The 22,470-nt window shown below is 63.5% G+C and overlaps 5 protein-coding genes across 13 annotated transcripts; 4 read left to right on the top strand and 1 right to left on the bottom strand.

Moving 5' to 3' along the window:
- The first annotated feature begins 435 nt into the window (after positions 1-435).
- Positions 436-6,456, top strand: STX3 (syntaxin 3). 3 transcript variants are annotated; one of them, XM_039552846.1, is made up of 11 exons: positions 444-670; positions 2,055-2,132; positions 2,205-2,304; positions 2,388-2,462; positions 2,581-2,648; positions 3,118-3,226; positions 3,427-3,500; positions 3,599-3,733; positions 4,006-4,116; positions 4,572-4,679; positions 5,173-5,245. In XM_039552846.1, the coding sequence occupies exons 1-10, from the start codon at positions 641-643 to the stop codon at positions 4,659-4,661; spliced, it is 870 nt and encodes a 289-aa protein (XP_039408780.1). In that variant the 5' UTR covers positions 444-640; the 3' UTR covers positions 4,662-4,679; positions 5,173-5,245. The 3 variants fall into 3 exon arrangements, with proteins under 3 accessions (XP_039408779.1, XP_039408780.1, XP_039408781.1); XM_039552847.1 differs by lacking the exons at positions 4,572-4,679; positions 5,173-5,245 and adding exons at positions 5,819-5,919; positions 6,067-6,456 and having other exon boundaries at positions 450-670; XM_039552845.1 differs by lacking the exon at positions 4,572-4,679 and having other exon boundaries at positions 436-670; positions 5,173-5,617.
- Positions 6,457-6,591: 135 nt separating this feature from the next.
- Positions 6,592-7,929, bottom strand: MRPL16 (mitochondrial ribosomal protein L16). Its single transcript, XM_039552882.1, has 4 exons — positions 7,826-7,929; positions 7,498-7,563; positions 7,251-7,399; positions 6,592-7,129 (listed from the first exon to the last, which is right to left on the bottom strand). The coding sequence occupies exons 1-4, from the start codon at positions 7,905-7,907 to the stop codon at positions 6,644-6,646; spliced, it is 783 nt and encodes a 260-aa protein (XP_039408816.1). The 5' UTR covers positions 7,908-7,929; the 3' UTR covers positions 6,592-6,643.
- LOC104684121 (membrane-spanning 4-domains subfamily A member 15-like) lies at positions 7,913-13,810 on the top strand. 5 transcript variants are annotated; one of them, XR_005602024.1, is made up of 8 exons: positions 7,913-8,199; positions 8,285-9,662; positions 9,996-11,533; positions 11,743-11,862; positions 12,164-12,220; positions 12,352-12,483; positions 12,813-12,926; positions 13,013-13,095. XR_005602024.1 is itself a non-coding variant. In XM_039552860.1 (8 exons), exons 2-8 carry the CDS (start codon positions 11,078-11,080, stop codon positions 13,386-13,388), a joined length of 984 nt encoding a protein of 327 aa, XP_039408794.1. In that variant the 5' UTR covers positions 8,274-9,662; positions 9,996-11,077; the 3' UTR covers positions 13,389-13,810. The 5 variants fall into 5 exon arrangements, 3 of the variants coding, with proteins under 3 accessions (XP_039408796.1, XP_039408794.1, XP_039408795.1); XR_005602025.1 differs by lacking the exon at positions 7,913-8,199 and adding an exon at positions 13,368-13,382 and having other exon boundaries at positions 8,267-9,662; positions 12,820-12,926; positions 13,013-13,096; XM_039552860.1 differs by lacking the exon at positions 7,913-8,199 and adding an exon at positions 13,368-13,810 and having other exon boundaries at positions 8,274-9,662; positions 13,013-13,096.
- A 3,835-nt stretch (positions 13,811-17,645) lies between these two features.
- Positions 17,646-20,096, top strand: LOC109143461 (membrane-spanning 4-domains subfamily A member 15-like). Of its 3 annotated transcripts, XM_039552592.1 has the most exons (7): positions 17,646-17,789; positions 18,203-18,595; positions 18,779-18,898; positions 19,098-19,157; positions 19,501-19,656; positions 19,737-19,856; positions 20,005-20,096. In XM_039552592.1, exons 2-7 carry the CDS (start codon positions 18,425-18,427, stop codon positions 20,011-20,013), a joined length of 636 nt encoding a protein of 211 aa, XP_039408526.1. In that variant the 5' UTR covers positions 17,646-17,789; positions 18,203-18,424; the 3' UTR covers positions 20,014-20,096. The 3 variants fall into 3 exon arrangements, with proteins under 3 accessions (XP_039408526.1, XP_039408525.1, XP_039408524.1); XM_039552591.1 differs by lacking the exon at positions 20,005-20,096 and having other exon boundaries at positions 19,101-19,157; positions 19,737-19,998; XM_039552590.1 differs by lacking the exon at positions 20,005-20,096 and having other exon boundaries at positions 19,737-19,998.
- On the top strand, positions 19,915-22,458 carry CCDC86 (coiled-coil domain containing 86). The gene is given in 5 exon segments (XM_039552587.1): positions 19,915-20,565; positions 20,568-20,622; positions 20,946-21,075; positions 21,419-21,493; positions 22,108-22,458. Coding segments are annotated over 5 exon segments (930 nt in total). The 5' UTR covers positions 19,915-20,015; the 3' UTR covers positions 22,228-22,458.
- Positions 22,459-22,470: the final 12 nt, after the last annotated feature.

Genomic DNA, 22,470 nt, shown 5'->3' with positions numbered 1-22,470 from the left:
TACCCGTAGCTGTGTCCCGTTCCCAGCTGTGTCCCCAGATGTGACCCTACCCACGGCCGAGCCGCGTCCCCTGAACCCCGCCACGTCCCCATCTGTGACCCGCATCCATAGCTGTGTCCCCAGCTGCGTCCCCATCCACACCCCCTGTCCCCCCGCTGCGTCCCCGGCCGTGTTCCCTGTCCCCGGCCGTGTTCCCTGTCCCCAGCCGTGTTCCCTGTCCCCAGCCGTCCTCCCGCCGCAGCCACACGTGGCAGGGAGGGGTGACACGTCCTCACCGTGTGACCCCCGTGGGGGACCAGCTTCCTCATGGCCTCCGAGCCCACATCGTCCCCCACCTCTGCCACCCCCCGGGGGCTCCGGGGGCCACCCCCAGCTGCCGCCTCCGGCGGGTCCGGGTGTCCCAGGTGAAGGGGTGGCTCCACCTCGTCCCTCCCCTCGGCGCCTTCCTTGTGCCCGTCACTGGGGATTAGCGCAGGGACAGCCCCGGGCTTGGGGACAGGCACAGGGGACAGGGCCATCCGCCACCTCGCCTGGATGTAGGAGGCCTGGCCGAGCGGCGAGGACCGAGGGTGACACCCCCCATCCCTGCGCTGGGCGAGGACGGGGACCCCCCCGCGTCCCCCCAGCCCTTGGGGGCACCATGAAGGACCGGCTGGAGCAGCTCAAGGCGGTGAGGGACCCCCGGCGTGGCGAGGGGAGGACAGGGGACGGACACCCGTAGGGGGCCCCTCAGGAAAAGGGTGACACCGCGATGGGGGTCCTCGAGATCCCACCCCATGGTGGGTGAGGGCGTCACGGGGAGAGGGGACCCCAAAAACCAAGTCTGTGGCGGACGGGGACGTCATGGGGTGGATGTCACCGAAATGCCGCCCCACGGTGCGCGGGGGTGCCACGGGGATGGGGGGGACCTCAGGCCCCATCCCATGGTGGGTTGGGGTCTCGGGACACCCCAGTCCATGGTGGGCGGGGACACCGGGCGTGGGTGGCACCGAGACCCCACCCCGCGGTGCGTGGGGGTGTCTCGGGGGTCACCCCATGGCAGCTGGGCGACCCCGAGCCTCCCTCCAATGGGGGCGGCAGGTGGGAGGGACTGGGGGGGGTCATCCCCGTGCGGTTTGGGGGTACGGTGGGTGTTTTGGGGTGACGTGATGCCCCCAGCCAAATCCCGTCCCCCCCACGCCGTGGGGTGCAATGGGGGGACACCAGGGGGTATGGGGGGGTGTCCGTCCTGCGGGGGGACGGCAGTGAGTTTGGGGTGCCCGCACCCCATCCTGCACCCCACACTTCCCCACGTTCCCGCCACCAGCGCTGCTTCCTTCTCCCTTTTTCCCGCTCCGCCGTGGGGCCCCACTTCCCCCCTGTCCCCCTCTGCTCCCCAGCATCGGCTCCCCATGGATTTGGGGCGTCCCAGCAGGCCCCCAACTCGCGGCCGGGCCCCCAGCCGTGGCAGGGAGGCTTGGCAGGGATTTACCGGGATTATGGAGCCATCAGATAAAGCCCTCACGGGGGAGCGAAGGGATTAATTTTATTTTTACTCCAGCAGCAGGAGGAGGGGGGTGGGGAGTCCCAACCTGGGGTCTGTCCCCCTCCCCAGGACACCCCAACCACACCCCCGGGGTGCTGGTGCGGCTGAGGGGGTGAGGGGAGGCAGAGGGGCCGGGACTGGGTTTTGGGAAGGGCTGGATTTGGGAGCGTGTGGGTGAGGGCCTGGGCACGACACTAGGGTGTGGGGCACCAGCCACCTTTGTGCCCCCCAGGGCTGCCCCAGACCTGCCGTGGGGCCACGGTTGAGGACATAAACCCTGTCCCATCCCTGTCCCATCGCTGTCCCTGTCCGCTCCCTCTGGCCAAGCCCAGCAATCCCTTAATTCCCGGCCTTGCTTGGCCAGATGTGAGCTGGGCTCGGCCCCCCCGGCTCTTCCCCGCTGCAGATGTCCCCTCCTGCGCCACCACATCCCCATGGCTACTCCCCCCGTGTCCCTGTCACCGCCGGGGGGGCCCCCGGGGGGCGCTGGCAGGGCACAGGGTCCCCCCCAAGCGCTGTGTCCCAACAGAAGCAGGATGCGGACGATGAGGAGGAGCTGGAGATCGCCGTGGACAACACGGCGTTCATGGATGAGTTCTTCTCGGAGGTGAGGGAGGGCTGGGAGCAGGGCTGGGGGGGGCAGGGCTGCCTCCTAACCCCCCTCCCAAAATCCTCCCAGATCGAGGAGACCCGGCAGAACATCGACAAGATCTCGGAGAACGTGGAGGAAGCCAAGAAGCTCTACAGCATCATCCTCTCAGCCCCCATCCCAGAGCAGAGTGAGTGTCCCCACACCATCCCCTGCTCACGGGGACCCTCCCTGGGGACATTCCCATGGTGGCTCACACCCGTGACCCCACAGAGACCAAAGATGACCTGGAGCAGCTGACAGCAGAGATCAAGAAAATGGCCAACAGCGTCCGTAACAAGCTGAAGAGTGAGTGGCCCTGTCCCTGCTGCCATGTCACGGGTGTCCCTGTCCCCCTGGGACGCTGGGATCACGGGGGCTGGCAGTGGGGAAGGTTCCTGAGGGGTTGGGGTCTGGCTCTCTCCAGGTATGGAGAGGAACATTGAGCAGGACGAGGCACGATCCTCCGCCGACCTCCGGATACGCAAGTCCCAGGTGAGCTCCCTTGCACATCTGGCATCCCCAGGTCCCACCCTGCCCCCCACGGTGACAAGGTGTCCCCAAGTCTCCCAACTCTATCCCCAGCAGCACCTTGTGATCCCAGGCTTCGTGTCCCTCTGCCCCGTCCCCAACACTCTGTGCTGTCCCCCCGTGCTGGGACGTGCCACATCCTGGGTCCCCTGGCTCTCACGCTTTGTCTCCCAGCGCTTTGTCCTGTCCATCCTGGGATCAGGAACACGCCGTGCCCCGAGTGTCACTGGGCTGACTTCCCGTCCCCATCCCCAGCACCTCCTCTTGTCCCCTGGGCAGTGTCACACCTGTGTCCTCGCTCCTGTCCCCTGTGACAATGGGGACATGCCGTGCCTGGGGTGTTCCGTGTCCCCGTCCCCAGCACCGGGTCCAGTCCCCCTGGGGTGTCCCCATCCCCAAGTCCCTGTCCTCACGTCCCTGTCCATGTCCCCAGCACTCGGTGCTGTCCCGGAAGTTCGTGGACGTCATGACCAAGTACAACGAGGCGCAGGTGGATTTCCGGGAGCGCAGCAAGGGCCGCATCCAGCGCCAGCTGGAAATCAGTGCGTGACCACGCCCCGCGGGAGGGGTGGGCGGGGCCTGGCAGCAAATCCCGCCCCTTCCATGACGTGGGTGGGGTCAATCCACCTAGACCCCACCCCTTGACCAAATTTGGTTCAGTGGGTGGGGCCAGACTCACAGAGCCCACCCCTTAACCCGAACTGGGCGGGGCCTGTTCCCACCCCTTCCCACGTGCCCGCAGCCGGCAAGAACACGACGGACGAGGAGCTGGAGGAGATGCTGGAGAGCGGGAATCCCTCCATCTTCACCTCGGGGGTGAGCCCTGACACGGGAGGGCGGGGCACACCAGGGGACACGGGGCGGGGGGTGTCACAGGGCCAGGCCTCCCCGCTGACGTTGCCCTGTCCCTGCAGATCATGGACTCGCAGATCTCGAAGCAGGCGCTGAGCGAGATCGAGGGGCGGCACAAGGACATCGTGCGCCTGGAGAGCAGCATCAAGGAGCTCCACGACATGTTTGTGGACATCGCCATGCTGGTGGAGAACCAGGTACGGGGGGACACGCAGGGACCTGGCTGTGGGGACACGGGAACAAGCAGGGACCTGGCTATGGGGTCACAGGGACCTGCATGGGACCACAGAGTGGCCCAGGGACCTGCCCAGGGGGATCCAGGCGTGCAGCGATGTGGGGTGGGGTGGTGACCACTGCACGGAGACAATCCGGTGCCGGGGCCGGGCACGCCGGGTGGGTGGGTGCCAGCACCCCGGGGTGCTCTCAGTGTCCCCGCCCCCCGTCTCTGTGTCTCCCGGGTGCTCCGTAGGGAGCCATGATCGACCGCATTGAGAACAACATGGACCAGTCCGTCGGATTTGTGGAACGGGCCGTGGCCGACACCAAAAAGGCTGTGAAGTACCAAAGCGAGGCCAGGAGGGTGAGACAGACCGACGGCCCCCGTGTCCCCTCCACAGCCCCCAGTGTTCCCTCTGTAACCCCCAGTGTCCCCCTCTGGCCCTCAGAGTGCCTTCACATCTCACAGTGTTCCCGGCACCTCCCCCGTATCCTCCAGCAGCCCTGAGATCCCTTTATGTCCCTCAGTCACCTCCTGTCCCCCCTCAGCCACCCCTGATTTCCCCCAGCTGACCCCAATAACTCCCACCTCCCCCCAGTGACCCCATGGGGGGCTGGCAGCTCTGTTCCTCTCTGTCCCACTGCCACCCCTGAGCCCCCTCCCACCCTCAGGTGTGATGAGCTGCTGAGGGCTCAGCCCCTCCTGCCCCATCCCCAGGGCTCTGCAGCACCTCTGGCTCTTCAGGGCCCCTTGGTGCCCTCGTGTCCCCCCCACATGGGACAGGTGTCATCAGCCCCGACTTGCCCCTGTCCCCCCAGAAGCTGCTGATTTTGGTGGCAGTGGCCGTGCTCTTGCTGGGGACAGTTGCCCTCATCATTGGACTCTCGGTGGGGCTGAACATGAAATAGCCCCTGGGGCGGGGGTCTGTAAGTGTTGGGGGGCAGGGGACCCCCACTGTGGGGACACGGAGCCCTGGGGCATCCCAGTGTCATCTCCTGCTTGGGGGGCTCCAGTGCTTTGGGATTTGGGGCTGTCACAGGGCTGGGGGTGGGGGGTTCTGGGCTCGGCAATCTCGGGTCTGCGGTGCTGGGGGTCTGCGTTTTTGGGGGTCTGCAGAGTTTGGGGGTCCATGGTGCTCTGGGGTCTGTGTTTTTTGGGGGTCTGCAGTGCTCGGGCGTCTGTGATGTTCAGGGGTCTCTGGTGCTCAGGGGTCTGCGCTGTTCGGGGTCCGCATTTTTTGGGGTCTGCAGTGCTTGAGGGTCTGTGTTGCTCGAGGCTCTGCGTTGCTTGCGGGTCCGTGTTGCTCAAGGCCCTGGATTTTGGCTCTTCGCCACATCCGCCATCCCTGCTCCCTCCTTCCCGCAGCAGTCCCGGTCCCCTTCCCCGCCGGCTCTTCCAGCTCCCCTTTCCCTCCTCCAGACGCTCCCGACCATCCCAGCGATGTCACCTCCCGGCGGGACCCTCCCCGGCACCGATCCTGGACCCCTCCTCTCCCTGCTTCTCCTGGACCTGCTGCTCCCAGCCCTCCGTGTCCCGGCTCCCGCCACGGGTTCCAGCACCGCCCGTCCTGCTGCTCCCTGGGATCTGCCCCCGCGTCCCCTCCAGCCACAGCCCTGGCAAGGGGGTGACAAGGACACAAATCCGAGGGCCGGACGCTCACCCACGCGGGCATCCCGCTGGAATGAGGGCGGGAATAGGGACAGGACATGGCGTTTGGTGGCACCAGCGTGGTTTGCTGTCACCGTGCTGTGACAGACGGAGCTGTCAGGGGTCCCCATCCCCTCTTGGGTTTGATATCCGGGTGGGAGGATGTGTTGATCATGGATATTTAATTCCCGTTGGAATAAAATCCTGCTGATCCCGCCCCGTGCCTCCTCTCCGTGCCGGTACCGGCAATGCCCAAAGCCACCGGCACTGCTCCGGTTCGGCTCCCACTGTCCGGGGATGTGGGGGCTGGACCAGCCCCGTTTCCCGGTGCTGAAGGACACCCTCCCCAGCCCATTCCCTTCCCCTGTCCCCCTCCCCAGCCGTGTCCCTGCCTCACAGTCCCTGTCTCCCCGAGCAGAAGAAGATCCTGATCATGTTGTGCTGCATCATCCTCGCCATCATCCTGGCAGCCAGCATCGGGAGCATCTTCGCCTGAGCCCCCCGCCCGCTGCCCTCCAGGTGACAGGGACAGGGCTGGGGGTGGCACGGGGGGTCCCTGGTGCCCCCCAATGCCAGGGAGCGGGTTCGGGCTGCCACGCTGGGAAGGGACGGGGATGGTGCCACGTCCCCTTCCTGAGTGTCACCTCATCTTCCTCCCTGTCACAGGTGGCCTTTCCCCCCTCCTGCCCCCTGCCTGGATGATCCATCGGAGAGACCCCGGCCATGCCCTGATCCCCGGAGCCCCGAGGACATCCCACGTGTCCCTGGAGGAGTGGAGCCCACCCGCCGCACTCCCCCCTCCCCTCCCAGCGCCAAGGTCCCCTCACTTCTCCTCCTCCTCCACTCAGGTGACAGTCGGTGGCCGCTGTGACAAGCAGCCCCTCCTCGGTGGCACGGAGCGGCCGGGGGGGCTGTGTCCCTCTCGGGGGGGGGGGACACAGGGCTCTGCCTTGCCGGGGCGGCCGGAGGAGCCTCTCCCTGTGCTTGGTGCTCCTTGGATGTGCAGCCACCCATGCTGGAGCCTTCCTCCTCAATAAAGAGCTCACCCACACTCTGCCTCGTGGCTCCAACCTGACCCGTGGATCCCTCAGGATGCTCCCAGCTCCAGACCCCACTTTGGGATAAAGATCCTCATCCCTCAAAGCCTGATCCATGTATCCCTCAGGACACTCCCAGCTCCCAAACCCACGCTAGGCTCTTGTGGAAGAGTTTAATTCCCAAAGGAATCCAATCCGGCCGCTCCTCACACCCTGTGCCTCAGGAAGAACTTGCCCCAGTAACGTCCCTTGAGCCGCAGGTCGTAGGGGCTCAGGTACTTCCTCATCCCCAACATGTTGGAGGCCACCACGCGCTCGAAAGTCCAGGGATTTTGGTTGTTGAGCCTCTTCTCCTCCTCTTCCCGCCGCATCTCCCGGAGGCTCTCCCGGCTGACTGGGATGGCCGGGAAGGGCAGTTTTTGGGCCACCTGGGCCAGGAAGGGCCTGACCTCCGCGAACTCGCAGCGCCCGCCCACCTCCACCACCAGCCTCCCGCTCTTCACCGCCGTCACGTAGTGCTCGATGGGGCCCTTCCCGCCGCCCATCCGGTGTCCCAGACTTTTCCGCGTCACCGACTTGTAGGGGGCGGGCACGCGCCACACGGCGAACATGGCCTTGGGGTCGATGCTGCGGCCGATGGTCAGGCGGATCATCTCGAAGTGGCCCCAGTGCAGGTACCCCCCGCCCAAAGCCTGCGGGGGGACAAGGGAGGGACGGTTCAGGCACACTCAGTGCACGGAGGGTCCCGTGTCCTGCCCGAGAACACGCGATCCCAGCCTCTGGAATGCTCCCCCTCGGTCCGTTCCCGCTCACCAGGATCCCGTACTGGCCCTGGGTGAAGTCGGTGGCCACCTGGGACGGGCCACGGATGTCACGGAGCCGCCGCGGCTCCCGTCGGACCTTGGGCACCGCCGGCACCTTGTCCATGAACTTCAGCTTCGGCTTCTCCGGGAAGGTGATCCCTGCCGGGGAACACCAGGATCACCGGGATCTCCGGGAACAGACCGGCGAGCGCCCCCGCCACCCCTCGCGGGGTTCTCCCGCCCTCCATCCCCCTCACCGCTGTAATCCGGGGGCAGCGCCAACTTCTTGAGCCCCGCCCGGGGAACCGCGACGCCGCCGGGACCTGCGGGACAGAGCGGGGGGTCACGGCTCTGGGCGGGATGGGGGGTTCGGGCAGCGCCGGGAGGGGAGGAGGGACCCCGCGGGGCCTTCCCTTCCCGGTCTCAAGATTCCCCCAGGCCAGCACAGCCCAGCCGGGGGTCCCGCCAAGCCCTCAGTACCTCCCCGGTGCCAGCCCTTCCGAGCCCCACCCTGAGCCCCAGTGGCCCGGGAAGGTCCCCCCGGCCTTCTGAACCCCCCAAAAAGCACGGGCGGGGCCCCCTGACCTCCCCCGGTCCGGAGCGGCCCCGGGAGCCGCCATCGCCACATCGCCGGGACACGCCGGAAGTGCCGCAAGGGCGCCGCCATTGGTCCGTCCCCAAACACGTCCCGCCCGTGGTCCGGCCGGGAAACGCGGCGGGAACGTTAGTTCCGGAGGGAAACGCTGCGCATCCCGTTCCCACCCCCGCACCGGGCAGGGGTCGCTGGCGGGGGGAGCCCCCCGAGGGTCCCGAAGGTCCCGCAGCGGCGTCAGGAGGTGCTGAAAGCGGCCTGGATGTGCTCCCAGCCTTTGTGCTGGGCTGGTGTATTGCTTTTACGGGGAGGGAGTTCATATTTGGATTCGGGATGGGTGACCCGCGGCCGTGACGTCACAAAAGGGGTGAGCGCCGGGGTGCCCCGGGGCTGTGACGTCACACAGGTGTCCCCGCCCGCAGCACTGTGACATCAGCGCGGTGTCTCCACAGGACACGTGCCACCAGCCCCGGCTCCCAGTGCAGCCACGATGGGACGTGGGTGAAGCCATGAGCGTCCTGCTCCCCGCGCTTGTCCTGCTGGTGGCCACTACGGCCGTCCTGCTGGCCGCCCGCATTCGGAAGGCACGGAAGCGCCCCGGGAGCCGGGCCGGGGGGTCCCGGCGCGGCCGAGCAGCCCCAGGGGCTCCCGGCTCCCCCCCGGCTGAGGAGACCCCTCCGCAGGGCGCGGCTGCCCCCGGGAGCGCCCCGTACCTCCCCTGCGGCTGCGGCCCCGGCTGCGCCCCCTGCGCCACAGCGGCCCGGGAGCTGCAGGACCTGGTGACGCCGCTGTGGCCCGGGGTGTCCTTCCCGCGGGACTCGGAGATGTGGCAGCTCTCGTGGGAGGACCTGGAGCAGCTGCTGGAGCGCGGCCGCCTGCCCTGCTGCGCCTCCTCCAGCTCCTCCAGCTCCTCCGGGAGCCTCCGTCCTTCCCGGAGCCTCAGCGAGAGCTGCCGGACTCCGGATGGAGAGGACCCCGTGGACGGATCCTGCTGCTCCCTTGGAGCTGCGAGCGTGAGAAGGAACTGCTCGTCCTTGAGGATGCACGTGGCCAAGAAGAACCTGGAAGTCAAGCTGAGAGCCCAGCCCGTTCCAGTGAGGTGTTCCCAGGAGCAACTGGTGCAGCGGGGAGCGTCACCCCATTCCTCCGAGAGCCTGCCACGCTCCGAGAGCCTCAGCGGGAGCTGCCAGACTCCGGACGGAGACGATGCCAGGGCCTGCTCTCCGAGCTCCCTCGGATCCGCGGATATCAGCGGGACCCGCTCAGCCCTGAGGATCCACGTGGCCAAGAAGAGCCTGGAAGTCAAACTGGGAGCCCGGCCTGCTCCGGTGAAGAGTTCCCAGCAGCAAGTGGCGCAGCAGGAAGTGTCCCCGAGGCGCCGGTGCCCAGCGCACGGCTGCCAGGATCCTGCGGGGCTGCCAAGTGGGAACAACACCCCGTGCTCGGAGTCGGAGAAGATCCTCCAGAGGCAAAGGGAGTTGGAGTTCCCCCATCTCCGGGGAGCTCCTCTGAGACGGATGAGGCTCCTCTTGGCAGCTCAGATACTCCTGAGGATGCTCTGTTTTAAATAAATCAGCACTTCCCCAAAGAACTGGGCTGAGTCTGGGCTGGGACAGGGCCCCTTCCTTCCCAACAGCTGGCACGTGCTGGGTGTGGATCCGGGATGGGAATACTGTGGGTCACACATGCATGGTTTGGTTGCTATGGAGCAGGGCTCGCCCTCCTCAGGGACTCTGCAGTGTCCCATGGGACAGTCCCTGTTTCCCGCTGGGAAAGGTGGGACTGGCAGCCAGGATCAAATCCTTGGGAGATTCTGGAAACGAGCCCCAGGTGGGTGCAAGGGGCAGGCCCGCCCCACCCAGCTTCCCACTGGGAGACCGGCGGCCACCACCCTCCTCCCAGCTGTTAAAGCCGTGGCTGGGAGGCTCTTACCTGTTTTCCCATCCCTATCCCGATGGAGGCTCCCGCGGGAATGTGCTTTGTGCTGCTCCTTGCAGCCCCAGCCGCTGCACAGGACGCTCTGGGTGAGGGGGTGTTTGGAGGGGGGGGGGAGGAGACGGGGGCAGTGACCCCCGGGTGGGTCCCTCCGCCCTGGGCATGGAGGGAAGGACTTTGGAGGTCCCCAAATCCCTGTCACAGCCGTGCTTGTGCTCTCCCTGCCAGCCTCTGTCGCGTGTGGCCGCATGTGGCTCCCGGTGCCGGCCGCTGTCCGGTGGGGAGCTGACCCTGAGGTGACCAGCGCTGACCGGCTGGATACCACCTGGAGCACCCCCCTCCTGAGCTGCGGGACCACCCTGGAGGTGAGGAATGGGGAGACCGTGTGTCCCTGAAGGAGATGCGTGTAGGGTGGGGGTGAGGGGACCCTGCCAGCCCCAGGGGTTTTCTGGGGGCACTGAGCTGCTGACACCCCCAGCCCCAATTCCGCTCCTTTCTCCTGGACGGCATCCACCCCGGGAATGTTCTCCCCTTGGCCCGAGGGCTCGTGGCTCGTGGGGCAGGCCCTTCTCCCTCCCCGTGGGCTGTTCCTGCCCCAGGGAAATGAGGAGTTCCTCCTGGAGCGCTGGGCTCTGCGTCTCCCGTGCCCTGCGGACCCCATGCCGGCATCTCTCCGTGAGGGATTCCGAGCCGGGAGAATGTCTGGATCGAGATGGGGTACAGGGGTGTCCTCCATGAATTTTGGGGCGCAGGGCGGTATCATGTGCCCCCCTCAGTCCCCCTCGCTATTCCCTGATATCGGGTTTAATCCTCTGCCTGAAGCTCTCGGCTCCTTCTCCTTGGGGCTGGACGCCCTAAAAATGGGGAATGAAGCCAGTTTGGGGGGAAAGCGGATGGGATCGGTGCGGGGGATCCCCGCCGCTCCTCCCCTCCTGCAGCAGGGAGCAGACCCAGGAGGATATTCACGACCATCCCTGCCTGGGGAAGGCGATCTGGGGAAAATTGTGCCTGGGGCAGTGCCCAGCTCCGCGTCCTGAGGGCCGCTCCCCCGCCCCGTCCGTGCCCCCGGCTCTGCGGGGAGGAGCCGCAGGAGCCTAATGGCCCTTGATGGATTTTTCTTCCAGGAATTCGCTGCGGGAGTGGTTTTTTTTCTTTTCTTTTCTCTCCTTTTATTTTTTTCTTTCCTTTCTGCGCTCCTGTAAACACGGCGCGGAGCTGGAAGGGGCGGCAATGAGGAGGGAGGGGGGAGCGCTTTTGGGGGAGCGCTGGCACCCCGATTTTCCTGAACTCCCTTGCCGGGTGGGTTTGGGATGAGCCGCTTTTCCCTACGGGAACACGGCGTCCTGGAGCCCTGCCCGGAATGGTGGGGGGACAACACTGGGAATCTCCCCCCACGCCGCGCGGCCCCATGGAGCATCTCCCCGGCCCATGGAGCATCTCCCCGGCTCCTCGCAGCCTCACATCCCGCCCTGCCCGGCCTTTGGGGGGCTGTCCCCTCTGTCCCCCCGTGTCCCCCGTGGGCTGGGCGGTGCCCCGGGGAGGGGTGGGGGGATGCCGCAGCCGCTGACGTCACGGCGCTCAGCCAATGGGCGCGGGCCGTGGCGGGGTGGGGCGGGGGCGGCCCCGGTGGGGACCGGGGCTGCTCCGGGGGGTCCCGGTGCCCCCCCGCTCTCCTCATGCAGGGCATGGGGAGCCTCCGGCTGGGCAGCCGCGCCGTCATGTACACGGCAGAGACCCTCCCCAAGGGCAAGAACCGCGTCATGGGGGTGAGTTTGGGGGGGGAAACCCTTGGAAAATCCCCCCTCAGCCCATTCCCGGGGATTCCCGCTGATCCTTCAGGAGATGCTGTGTCTCTGAAGAGGCGCTGGGATTAAAGCATCCCCCCTATCCCCAGGGTGGCTTTGTGGGTGGGCGGGGGGGGGGGGGGGGGGGGGGGGATGAGTTGACCCCATTCCCACCCCTCCCGCGCTTCCAGACCATCCAGATCATGACGGGATTCCTGCACATCGGCTTCGGGATCGTCCTGACCACGCTCACCAACGTCTACACCTCCGTCTTCGTCATCGGAGAGATCCCCTTCCTGGGCGGCGTGTCGGTGCGTGCTGGGGGGCCGGGAAGGGATCCTGCTGGGAAGGGATTCCCACCGGGAAAGGATGTCTAGGGGGCTGGGATGCCCGCCAGGAAGGGAATCCCACCAGGGAACGATGCCCCCAGGGAAGGGAATCTCTCTGGGGAGGGATGCCAGCAGGTGGGATGCCCACTGGGAATGATGCACCTGCTGCTCCCAAGGCCTGGAAAACAAGAGCAGGGGCTGTCCCCTGTGCCCCGTTAGTGCCACCTCTGGGCAGGTTTGGGGTGCCCCCAGAGCCGGCTGAGCCCCCTCTCTCCCGCTGCAGTTCATCATCTCCGGCTGCCTCTCCATCGGCGCCGAGAAGAGCCCCACGGAATGTGCGGTGAGTTTTCCCGGGGAGCACGCCGGTGGCGATCCCGTGGGGTGGGCGGGGTGTCCCTCGGGGATTTTGGGGGGGGGTCTGCCACACACACCTCCCCCGCCCGCCCCAAAACCCCTCTGGGGCGCTCTCAGGTGAAGGGCAGCCAGACCATGAACGTCATCAGCGCCATCTTCGCGCTCCTGGGAATTGTGGCCTTCATCGTGGACCTCAACCTCAATGGGCTCTACCGCTCCAGCTTCAACTACTACAGCTATCTCGTCCTGGTAAAATCCCACCAGCCGGAATTCCAGCCCTTGGGAAGCCCCCGGCCTGCTCTCCAGCCCCCACGGGGTGCTGTGCCCTTTCCCAAACCCCCGTGGTGGGGTGGCGGTTTCTCCTCTGCCGGCATGACCTATTTTAGGCAGGTACCTCGGGAGATGACTCACCCCCTGGAAGCATCCATGAGCCATAAAAACAGCGGGATGGAGGGCTGGGAGGGAGACCTTGGAGCCAGGAATGCAGTGGGAGAGGAAGGGGGAGCCCCGGAATGCGGGCTGCCCTTGGTGGGATTCCCCCTCCGGGGCGTACTGATGGGGTTTTCCCCATCCTGGAGCTCGCAGGGAATGGGATTTCCATCGTACTGCTCATCTTCACCATCCTGGAATTCTGCATCGCCGTGGCCACCGCCAATTTCTGGTGCCGGGCCACGCGCCTCAGCTCCAACGAGGTAGGACTGGGGGGGCAGCAGGGATGGATCCCAAAAACCTCCTCCCCTGATCCCGGTGTCTCCCATAATCCCGGTGTGTTTCCCAGGCTATGCTGATCGTCCCCAGTGCCACCCGGGTGGATCTGGCCGTGCCACCGGCGGAGCTGCCTCAGCCTCCCAGCTACAGCGAGGTGATCCAAGGAATATCCTGGAGAGGAGCTGAATCGGGATTGGGATGGCTCCCGGGATGACAGCCCCCATCCCGCTGCCATCAGTGTCCCCTCCCTGGGAAAACATCCCACCCCAATCCCCAGGGAGCATCCCAGAGAACATCCACCTCTCTGCTCTGGGAATGGGGAGGAGATCCCAAACCCCCGGGGGTGGTGGGTGCTCGGGGAGAGAGGCAAGGGGGTCCCCCCAAATCCTGCCCCTTTTCCAAAACACCTCCCGGTCTCCTTGCAGCTGGCTGCTCCTGAAGTCTGACCCCGAGGACGTCGGAATGGGATCCTGCCTCTATCGCTCCCAAATCCCAGGGCTACGGCATCCTCCTCCCGCCGCACCGCCGGCCGGGATGCGCTGGTCCCCCTCCCAAAAGCCAGGGACACCCCCAAATTCCCTGTCCCCGTGCCCCTGGGCCTGCTCTGAGCGGCTCCACTTGCTGGCTGCTGTGGGAAGGGGCTTCTCCAGGGAGGAATCTTGGGTAATTCCTGCCTGTCAATCCCCGGTGGGATGCTGGGGTTTGCTCGCATCGGGGTTCAGGAATTCCCGGGGGTCTGGTGGCTTGGAGTGACCCCGATGTGTGCCGGGAGCCGGGCGGGTCACCGGAGCATCTACCTCGGCTTGTTCCCTGTTGGCTTTATTTTATCTTGGGAATAAATGCTCTCTCCGGGCTCGTGTCTCCTGAATTTGGGAATTTGCAGCATGGGAGCTTCCCCAGGCTTCTCACTTCCCCCTCAGAGAGTTGCTGTCTGTCAGGAAAGGGGCTCATCCCGCCTGATGTAGCGGCACCTGCCCTCTCCTGAGGGAATTCTGCCCCCTCCTGAACTCCTGGGACCTGCTTTCTCTTGTGAGAGAATTCTGCCCTCCAAACCCCGGGGGGAATTCTGCTCTCCTAAACCCCTGGCACCTGCTCCCAAGGGACTTTTGCTCCTCTAAACCCCCAGTGCCTGCTGCTCTCTTGAGGGAATTCTACCCTCAAAACCCTGGTACCTGCTCTCTCCTGAGGGAATTCCGCCCCTCAAAACCCCTTTCCTGAGGGAATTCCACCCTCCTAAACCCTGGTACGTGATTCTGAGGGAATTCCAGCCCCACAAACCCCTCAGCACTTGCTCTCCTGAGGGAATGCTGCTCCCCAAACCCCCTCTCCCCTGCCACATTCCAAGCAAGGTCCTGCTATATTTAGCTCCGCCAGACAGCGGCAGTGATGCCGGTGGTGCCAGCACATCCCGGTTCTTCCGCCACCGGAGAAGCTGCCCCGGGGCTGGGGCTGCTCCGTGGGGTGACACGGGGACACCAGTGCCATGTGCTCCCCATTCCCACAACCCTGGCTGAGGGGTGCTCCCAAACCTTATCCATGCAGCAATTCCCAAAAAAACCCTTCATTTTCAGGGAAGGTGAAGGACCCTGGGATCATTTTGAGCCAGACCAGGTTTGTCAGCTCCTGACAAGCTCGTTACAGGTCCATCCATAATTATCCCGCATCCATGGGAATGCTGGAGGATTTAACAAGGTCGTGATGAGCATCCAGCAGTGGCATCAAGTTATTTCAGGAGCATCCCAAGCTCGTGGAAATGGAAAGGTGGGATGGAGGTGAGGAAGGAGACCCCAGAGCTGACTTTCCAAGGGGTGGGAGCATCCTGGGGACTTCCCAGTGCCCTGTGAGGAGATCCCCTTAATTTCTGGGGATTGGGAATCCCAAATTTCCCCTCGAGTGCCAGAGTGGGATCAGTGACCTCCTCCTTGAACATTCCCTTAGGTTTTGGGGTGACTGAAGTGTTTTCCCTCTCCTTTCCCTGCTCCCTGATGATGCTCCAGCTGCTCAGCCAAAGCCTCATGGATTATTCACTCCCTGTCAGTTATTTCTGCTCCCGGCTCTGAAAAAATAATGAGCCCGATCAGTAGGAAAAGCCCTGGGGATTTTGGGGAGCGGGATGAACAGGCTGTCTCTGCTCAGCTCCGTGGCCACAACCCCATTACGGCTCCGGCTCCTCACCTGCACCTCCGGAGCATCCCGACTTCTCCTGGCTCCGTGGGGACCACCGCAAAGCCATCCCGCCTCCCATCCGAGTTCTGTGTTTTCCGGTGGGTTTTCCTGGGAAGGAGGCTGCTTCCTCCTCCTCCTCCTCCACTGGCACCAGGGTCTGTTTTCCCAGAGTATCCCAGTGTTTAGGTGCAGCTCTCCCTGAAAACGCTGGAGTAAGTATTGAAGGTTCCATGGAACTGTGGTGGTGGGGTTTTAACGTTTCTTTATATTTAGTGGGAATTTGTAGTCCTGGGGGAAAGTGGGGACTTCCAGGAGTTGGGAATAGCAGGTGCCAGGGATCACAAGAGTTTTGTGTCCCTGCTGGTGATGATCCCTAAGGAAAATCAAAACCCTTGGAGGAGCTGGAAGGGGGAACCGTGAGCTGGACAGGGGTGTCCCAATGGATCTTCCTCTTGGGAAGAGAAGGATCCAGGGAGACTCTTCCAGCAGCTAAAGGTGCCCCAGGAGAGCTGGAGAGGAATTCTGGGGAAGGGCCTGGAGTGCCAGGACAAGGGGGGATGGCTTCCCACTGCCAGAGGGCACGGATGGACGGGATATTGGGAAGGAATTCTTCCCTGTGAGGGTGGTGAGGCATTCCTGGGAATGGATTTCCCAGGGAAGCTGTGGCTGCCCCATCCCTGGGAGGTGCTTAAGGTCCCATTCCACACTGGAACTTTTCTGCATCCTCAGGAGCTTTCCTGGGAACGAACGGATCAAAGGCTGGAATGTCACGTGCAGGGGTTGACGGACACATCTGGGACAGGGTTTGGGAACAATGGCACCGTGTCCCAAATGCCAGGTACGGATCCTCCCAGCAGGCAGAGATGCCCCCCCAAACCTCCCACCTGCTCCCAGCTCTGGATTCCCCAATCCAGGATGGACACTGGGGTGTTTAAAGCCAAAAAACCTGAATCCTCTCCCAGAAAACATTACTTTCTTCCTGGAATCGGTATGGAGAGAGCCCTGTGGGAAGCAGAAACACCTGGAAGCAAAGCAATATGTTGGCTTTTGGTATTTTTATGGGGATATAAAGTTTGTCCCAGGAAGCAGCAACTTTCTGTGGCAAGCTTTCCTCCATTGTAATCTGTTTTTCTTAGGAAAAAAAAACCTCACGGATTTTGGGGTTGGAAAAAGCATTTGGGTTCCACCAGGGCTCGTAAAGTTTGTCCTGTGCTGGTGGGAGGGAATTTGGGAGGGTCTCCTGATCCCCCCCTCCCCCCACCGGAGCATCCAGCCAGGCTTCATCCAAAGCTTGTCCTAAAAAATGGGAAAATGAATGTTAAAATCCAAGGAATGTGTTGCATCCATCTCCAAAGCCAAGAATTCCTGCAAAGAAAAGGTTGGAAAGCTCCACCGCCCAGCCTTGCCGCTTCCCTGCATCTGCTTCAAAGCTTCACCTCCTCTGGAATCCCCTTCCAAAACAAATCCCGACATCCCACCTTGGGCTCCTGCCATCCCCAGCTGGACCTGGCTTGATTTAGGAAGGGGGAAAGCGCTTTTTCCATGGATAACTCGCTCGGAAAGTTGGGGTTTTGGGGGCTGGGGGCAGCCACGGCTGTTTCTGGCTGCAAGGCTGGAACTTCAGGAATGCTGTAGGAATGTGGAAAGGCGGATTTGGGAGGAAATCCACCGTGCAGGGTGGTTTTGGCTGGGAATGTGAGCCGTGGATAACGGCGGAGGATGCCCCGGCTGCCTAAAGGCTAAGGAGGGGATCCCGGAATTTCCACGGGGGCTCAAGTGTTCCTTCCTGGGGCTGGAATGAGATCCCTGGGATTGTTAGGATTGGAGTGTGGAGAGGGAAGAGGTACCAGCAGGAATTAAAGGCTTCGAGGCATCAGGAACGTGATGAAGAGGCTGAATCCCGTCCATGTCCGTGTTTTTCCTGGAAAGCCGTGCCGCCAGATGCAGCCCTTTACAAGGCCAAGCGCTCGCTTCCATCGGGGATGCAGGATGGAGGAATGCCATCGGAGCCGGGATGGAGACCAGGGTCGCTGCTCTTTGCTTTCCAGGTCTGTTCTTCCAGCTCTTTTTTCGGGATGTGATTTCAGCCACTTTGGAGGGGGTGTCCCGTTCCCTGGTGGGCGGGAGCACGGGGAGGGCACGGAATCCTGGAATGGTTTGGGATGGAAGGGACCTTAAGGATCATCCAGCTCCACCCCTCTGCCATGGGCAGGGACACCTCCCACTAGTCCAGCTTGTTCCAAGCCTCATCCAAGCAGGGCTGGAAGCATATCCCGAGCTCTGGAAGCGCGGTGCTTCCAAACCCGGCCTCTCAGCTCCCTCTAGAGCCAGAGAGAAGGAAAAAACACTTCCAAAAGTTGCCCCACCTGGTCCTGAAATCCTCGGCTGGACGGTCCTGTCCTTTCCCAGGCAGAGAGAGAGGTGTTGGGGTGATGCCAGAATCCCGGCCCTAAAAATTCCTGTTTCACCAAGGAATTCCTACCCTGCATACATCAGAGATCCAGGAAAATTGAGGAGGTCCTCCAGGTCGGCACGGGGTATCCCAACCCTCCTGGAGAAAAGGCCACGGCCATTTTCTGGGAGGAAGGAGGGATGGAGGCAGGAAGGGGCCTCCGAATCCCCCGGGATGCCTTCGCCATGTGTGGTGGCTCCATTCCCAGCCCGAGCTCCCACTTCCCATGGTAAGTAATGGCATCTCCTTTCCCTTTGGCTCCTGATGGAGCTGGCCACGGATCCCTGGATCCCTCCTGTGCGTCCTCACTGGGGACAAATCCACAGGGATGGAGGAGGGAGAATTCCCAGAAATGGCAATAAAGGAGCTTCCTTTATGACGGGGTTTATGAAGTTTCCCGTCTCCATCAGTGTTTTTCCCAGGAAGTGGGCAGGGTTAGGTTGTGAACACCTTGTTAGGTGCTGGGCTAATTGCAGGGGTGATTCCCAAGCAAAGCCTCCACAATTTGGGATGGCAAGGACTCACTCAACGCTGGGAAAAAGGGGCTCTGGGAGCATCCCGAGGGAAAAATATCCAACCCTTCCCAAGGCTGCAGAGCCCTGAGAGGGGTTCCTTTGTCCCTCCCTCCCTCTTCCCGTGCAGGATTTTGGGAGCCTCCGTTGGCAAAGCTGCCTTGTTGAGCAAGAGGGGCCTGACGAGAATTCCATGAGCGCGCTTCCCGCAAGGAGCAAAGGGCAGCGGGAGCGTGTCCCTGCCTGGCCGGCGCCTCCCGGGGATTTCGGACAGTGAAGGGACCGTGGCGAGGAGGAGGAGGAGGAAGGCACCTGGGAAATTCCTTCAGCTTCCCGGGCTCATTCCCAGGCCATGGCAGCCACCACGGTGACCGATGCTGGCAGTGTGAGGATCATCACGGAGGTGATCCCGGCCACGGATCCCCGGGCGGCCCAGCTGGCCTCGGGCTCCCAGACGCCTGCGCCTGCCAGGACGTCATTCCAAACACAAGGCTTCCGGAGGGCTCATCCCAAGGTGTTGGGGGTGAGACACGGCCTTCCAGGGGCACAGCAGGGATTGGGGATCCGCAGGGGTTGTCTTGCTGGGTGGAGGGGATATTGGGACAGGTGCCCATCCCAGTCCCCTCCCGGCACTGTGACGTGGGATTGGGGTGGGATGCGTCTCACAGCAATGGGATTGGGATCCCTCTCCCTCATCCTTCCCCAGACCATCCATATCTTCACTGGAATCGTCCACATCTGCTTTGGGATCATCCTGACAGCGTCGGAGCACAGGAACCCTTCCCTCCCTGTGGCCAGTGGGATCCTCTTCTGGCTTGGGATCCTGGTAAGTTGGGATAAGGACATGGGAATCACAGGGAGTCCTGGTGGACTGGGGACAATATCCAGGTGTCCACTGACCCCCCCCCCCCCTCCCCCCCCCCAACATTCTGGGGTGCTTGTGCATCCCTGAACCCCAATTCCCAGCTGAAGGGACACTGGGAAGGGTGCCTTGCTGCTGACACCAATTCCCGCTGTTTTCCAAGCAGCTCCTAGTCTCGGGCTCATTGCTGGTGGAAAGCGAAAGGAGAGACAGCCCCGTGCTGGTAAGATCCAGGCTGGGAGGAACAATGTCTCCCCCCATTCCTTATGTCCCTTCCAGCAGCTGCCGGGACCCCTCCACAGCCTGGATTCATCCCACGGGATCCACAGGCCAGTCTCCCCCTCAGGAAGTGCCCAGCTCTCCCACATGGAGCACAGGACGGGGGTTGGGGTCACTGTGGGATGAGGGGGATGGAAGGTCCAGGAGCCCCTCATGGCTTCTGGAATCACTGTGGGATGAGTGGGACAAAACTGGGCGCTTTCTCCAGGAGCTCTTTGATCCCAGTCTAATAATCCATGTGGGAAGCAGCCCTTCCCGGGGTCCGCGTCACCGGGTGCTTCCCGCAGATCAAGACCTGCTGCGTGGTCAACGTGGGCATTGTCCTGGGCACGCTGGTGGCCACTGGGATCCACGGCACGGCCGTCACCCGGCATGTGCCCGGCTGCGAGAACCCCAAACCCTTCCAGACCCGCCCGGAATGGTGCCTCAACACGCGCAGCAAGGTACGGACACCCAGGATTTCAAGGATCCAGGTCCTGTCCGGGTGGTGGATCCCGGGATATTCCCTCTCTCCTCCTTGCAGACCCTGAGCAACGCGCTGGATTCCACCTTCGTGCTCCTCGGCCTCCTGGAATTCTGCGTGGCCGTGGCGGTGCTGGCGTTTGGATACGACGCTGCCCGGCAGCACACATACACCCAGCTGGTGAGGGAGGCGGGGATCCCCGGGAATCCCTGCAAGTCCCTGGAATGCTGATCCACCCCCTTCCTCCCTCCGAAGGGCCGCCCCAAGCCGGCGGTTTCTCTGTGCCTCCGAGAGATTTCCCCGGATTTCCCTGGTTTTGCTTTCCCAGGCGCTGTAGCCATGGCCAAGCCCCCCACGTGCTGCCGCATCCCGGGGGGGTCCCCGGTGCGGGAGCCCCCTGGGATGCCCTCAGCGTGTTCGGCCCCCAATAAAGGTCTCTCCTCCCCCAGCCCAGCCCGCGCGTGTCTCCGGGGACGGCTCGGGGTGCGGGGGCGGGCTCGCCCCGGGGGTGCTTGGAGGGGTTCGGGCGCTCCCGGTACCGGCCCCGGTGGTGGGCGGCGCTGCCCGGCCCCGGTGGTGGGCGGCGCTGCCCGGCCCCAAGATGGCGGCGCTGCCCGGCCCCAAGATGGCGGCCGCGCCGTGAGGGGAGGGTGTTGCCCGCTACAAAGATGGCGGGCGGGGAGCCCCGGTGGCTTCGGCGGGGAGCGCGGCTCTGACGTCGTCTCTCGGCGACGCCGCGGGGCCGCGTGGATCATGGAGGGGGAGAACGGGGCCACCCCGGGATCGGGACCGGGAGCGACCCCCGAGGAGCCCAGCGGGGCCGCCGCGGCTCCGGCCGCGGCTCGGCGGCGCAGGAAAGGCGGCAAGAAGCGGCAGGAGGCGGCGGTGGCCATCCGCGGGGCAAGCCCAAGTCGGGACGGGTGTGGAAGGATCCCGGGAAAAAGAGGTGGGAAGGGAGGCAGGGATTTTGATGGGGGGGGCTCTGAGCTCCAGAAGGGCTGGTTTTGGGGTCTTGAGGTCTGGGGGAATTTTGAGGGGGACAGGATTGTTTGAGGGGCTGTCGGCTGCTTTGTGAGGGTGTTCCGGAGGTATCCACAGGCTTTAGGAAGGATCCGGAGGTGACGGGGATGACTTGGGAGGGGATGCTGAGGATGCCGTGGGATGCTCCGAGGTTGGCGGAGTTTCATGGAATTCTGGAGAGGAGCTGGAGTGGCCCCGGCTGCATCCCGGGGTTTTCGGGGAGCCAACACGTCCCGTGTGCCCGCCCAGGTTCTCCCACATGATCCAGGACAAGGCGCTCCGCAGCTCCTGGGCACGGAAAATGAAGGAGAGGCAGGAGAGGAAGCTGGTCCGGGATCTGGCACGGCAGCTGGAGGAGGCGAAGCAGAGGGAGAAGGAGGTAACGCGGCTCGGGAGCTGGAGAATTCCCGCCTTTCCCAAGCACAATCCCATGTCTCTACCCTCATCCCGGCCGTCGGAGCTGTGGCAGAGCCCAGGGAAAAGGCAGCTGGGATGGAGAATTCCCTGTTCTGGTGCCAAATCCAGCCAGTGATGGTCACATGCTCCAAGTCACTGACTCGGAATAAACTCCCTGGGTCAGTTCCAGCCTCACCCAGCGTGGAAAAGCTGCTGGAATGACAGATTTCACGCTTGGGTGGGCACTGGAGCGGGGGTCGGTGCTGGCTGGAGTTTAATCCCGGAGGGAGGGATCTGCAGGGAATGTTTTGGTGCTGCTCCCACAGGAAAAGAAGCGGCGGCGGGAGGAAAACCTGAAGCGGCGCCTGGAAAACGAGCGGAAAGCCGAGATTGTCCAAGTGGTGAGTCCCTTCTCCCGGCTGGGAACAGCACTGGGAACACCCCACAACCTCCAGCCCCCACATGGATCAGCCTCTCATGTGCTCCAGTTCCTCTCCCTGTCTCTGTCTTTGGAGGATACTGGGAGGACTGGGAGATTCTCGGCAAAGCTGGGCACGCTGGGAGAGTGTTCCCTGTGTTCTCCCATGCTTGGGAACACCAGAACTGAGGGATAACGGGGTGGCAGAGCAAGGAAAACGTGGCGCTGGTGGGGATCTTTGTGGGAGAATCATGGCTTTTCCATCGGGAAGAGACCTGGGAGCTCGGGGTGGGTGTTCTGAAAGCCTCATGTGTGGGTGAGGATGGGGTTAGTTTTGGGATGAATCTGCTCCTATATCCTGGATCCTTGGTGGTGGGAAGCTGGGAGCTATCCATGCCCATCCTGCCTCATTCCCAGCACTCTGCTCCATCCCCGGAAATGCTCCAGCACGGGGCTTGGAGCAACCTGCACTAGCGGAAGGTATCCCCTGCCCGTGGCCGGGAGCTGGAACTGGATCATCCTTAAGGTCCCTTCCAAGCCAAACCACTCCAGGATCCCATGATTTCTTGAAATCCCCCCCCTTTTCCCATTTCCCAGATCCGGAACCCCCTGAAGCTCAAGCGGGCCAAGAAGAAGCAGCTGAGGCGGGTGGAAAAGCGGGATACGCTGGCCCTGCTCCAGAAGACGCCTGTGAGGCGAAGCAAGGCCACGGAATGAGGCGGGAATCGGGATCCTGCTCCTTTCCAGGGACTTTTCCTCGGCTCTGCCAGGACCTTCAATGTCAGACAAACAACAGGGCAGAGCTGGGGGGTTGTTATTCCCCAGGAACCAGCTGCTGGATCCCCCAGTCCCTGTGGGATCAGGATGTGGCCAGTGCCGGAGGCTGGAACAGAACTTTGCTTTCCCAAATTTGCCTTTTCCTCATAAAAATGAATAGGTACTGCGACAGATTCGCCTCTA

This window comes from Corvus cornix, chromosome 5 (genome assembly GCF_000738735.6).
Source record: "Corvus cornix cornix isolate S_Up_H32 chromosome 5, ASM73873v5, whole genome shotgun sequence".
NCBI lineage: Eukaryota > Metazoa > Chordata > Aves > Passeriformes > Corvidae > Corvus > Corvus cornix.
Note: the sequence above shows the minus strand (reverse complement) of the source record. Positions and strands in the feature narration are given on the sequence as shown.

Coding starts and splice junctions, on each gene's coding strand:
- STX3 (XM_039552845.1), top strand. CDS start 641: ATGAAGGACCGGCTGGAGCAGCTCAAGGCG. Junction 2,649..3,117: donor TCCGGATACGCAAGTCCCAG/GTGAGCTCCCTT, acceptor CCATGTCCCCAG/CACTCGGTGCTGTCCCGGAA. Junction 3,501..3,598: donor CCTCCATCTTCACCTCGGGG/GTGAGCCCTGAC, acceptor CTGTCCCTGCAG/ATCATGGACTCGCAGATCTC.
- LOC109143461 (XM_039552590.1), top strand. CDS start 18,425: ATGGCAGCCACCACGGTGACCGATGCTGGCAGTGTGAGGATCATCACG. Junction 18,596..18,778: donor CTCATCCCAAGGTGTTGGGG/GTGAGACACGGC, acceptor ATCCTTCCCCAG/ACCATCCATATCTTCACTGG. Junction 19,657..19,736: donor GCCTCAACACGCGCAGCAAG/GTACGGACACCC, acceptor TCCTCCTTGCAG/ACCCTGAGCAACGCGCTGGA.
- MRPL16 (XM_039552882.1), bottom strand. CDS start 7,907: ATGGCGGCGCCCTTGCGGCACTTCCGGCGTGTCCCGGCGATGTGGCGA. Junction 7,400..7,497: donor GCTGCCCCCGGATTACAGCG/GTGAGGGGGATG, acceptor GTTCCCCGGCAG/GGATCACCTTCCCGGAGAAG. Junction 7,130..7,250: donor AGGGCCAGTACGGGATCCTG/GTGAGCGGGAAC, acceptor GTCCCCCCGCAG/GCTTTGGGCGGGGGGTACCT.
- LOC104684121 (XM_039552860.1), top strand. CDS start 11,078: ATGAGCCGCTTTTCCCTACGGGAACACGGCGTCCTGGAGCCCTGCCCG. Junction 11,534..11,742: donor GCAAGAACCGCGTCATGGGG/GTGAGTTTGGGG, acceptor CCGCGCTTCCAG/ACCATCCAGATCATGACGGG. Junction 11,863..12,163: donor CCTTCCTGGGCGGCGTGTCG/GTGCGTGCTGGG, acceptor CTCCCGCTGCAG/TTCATCATCTCCGGCTGCCT.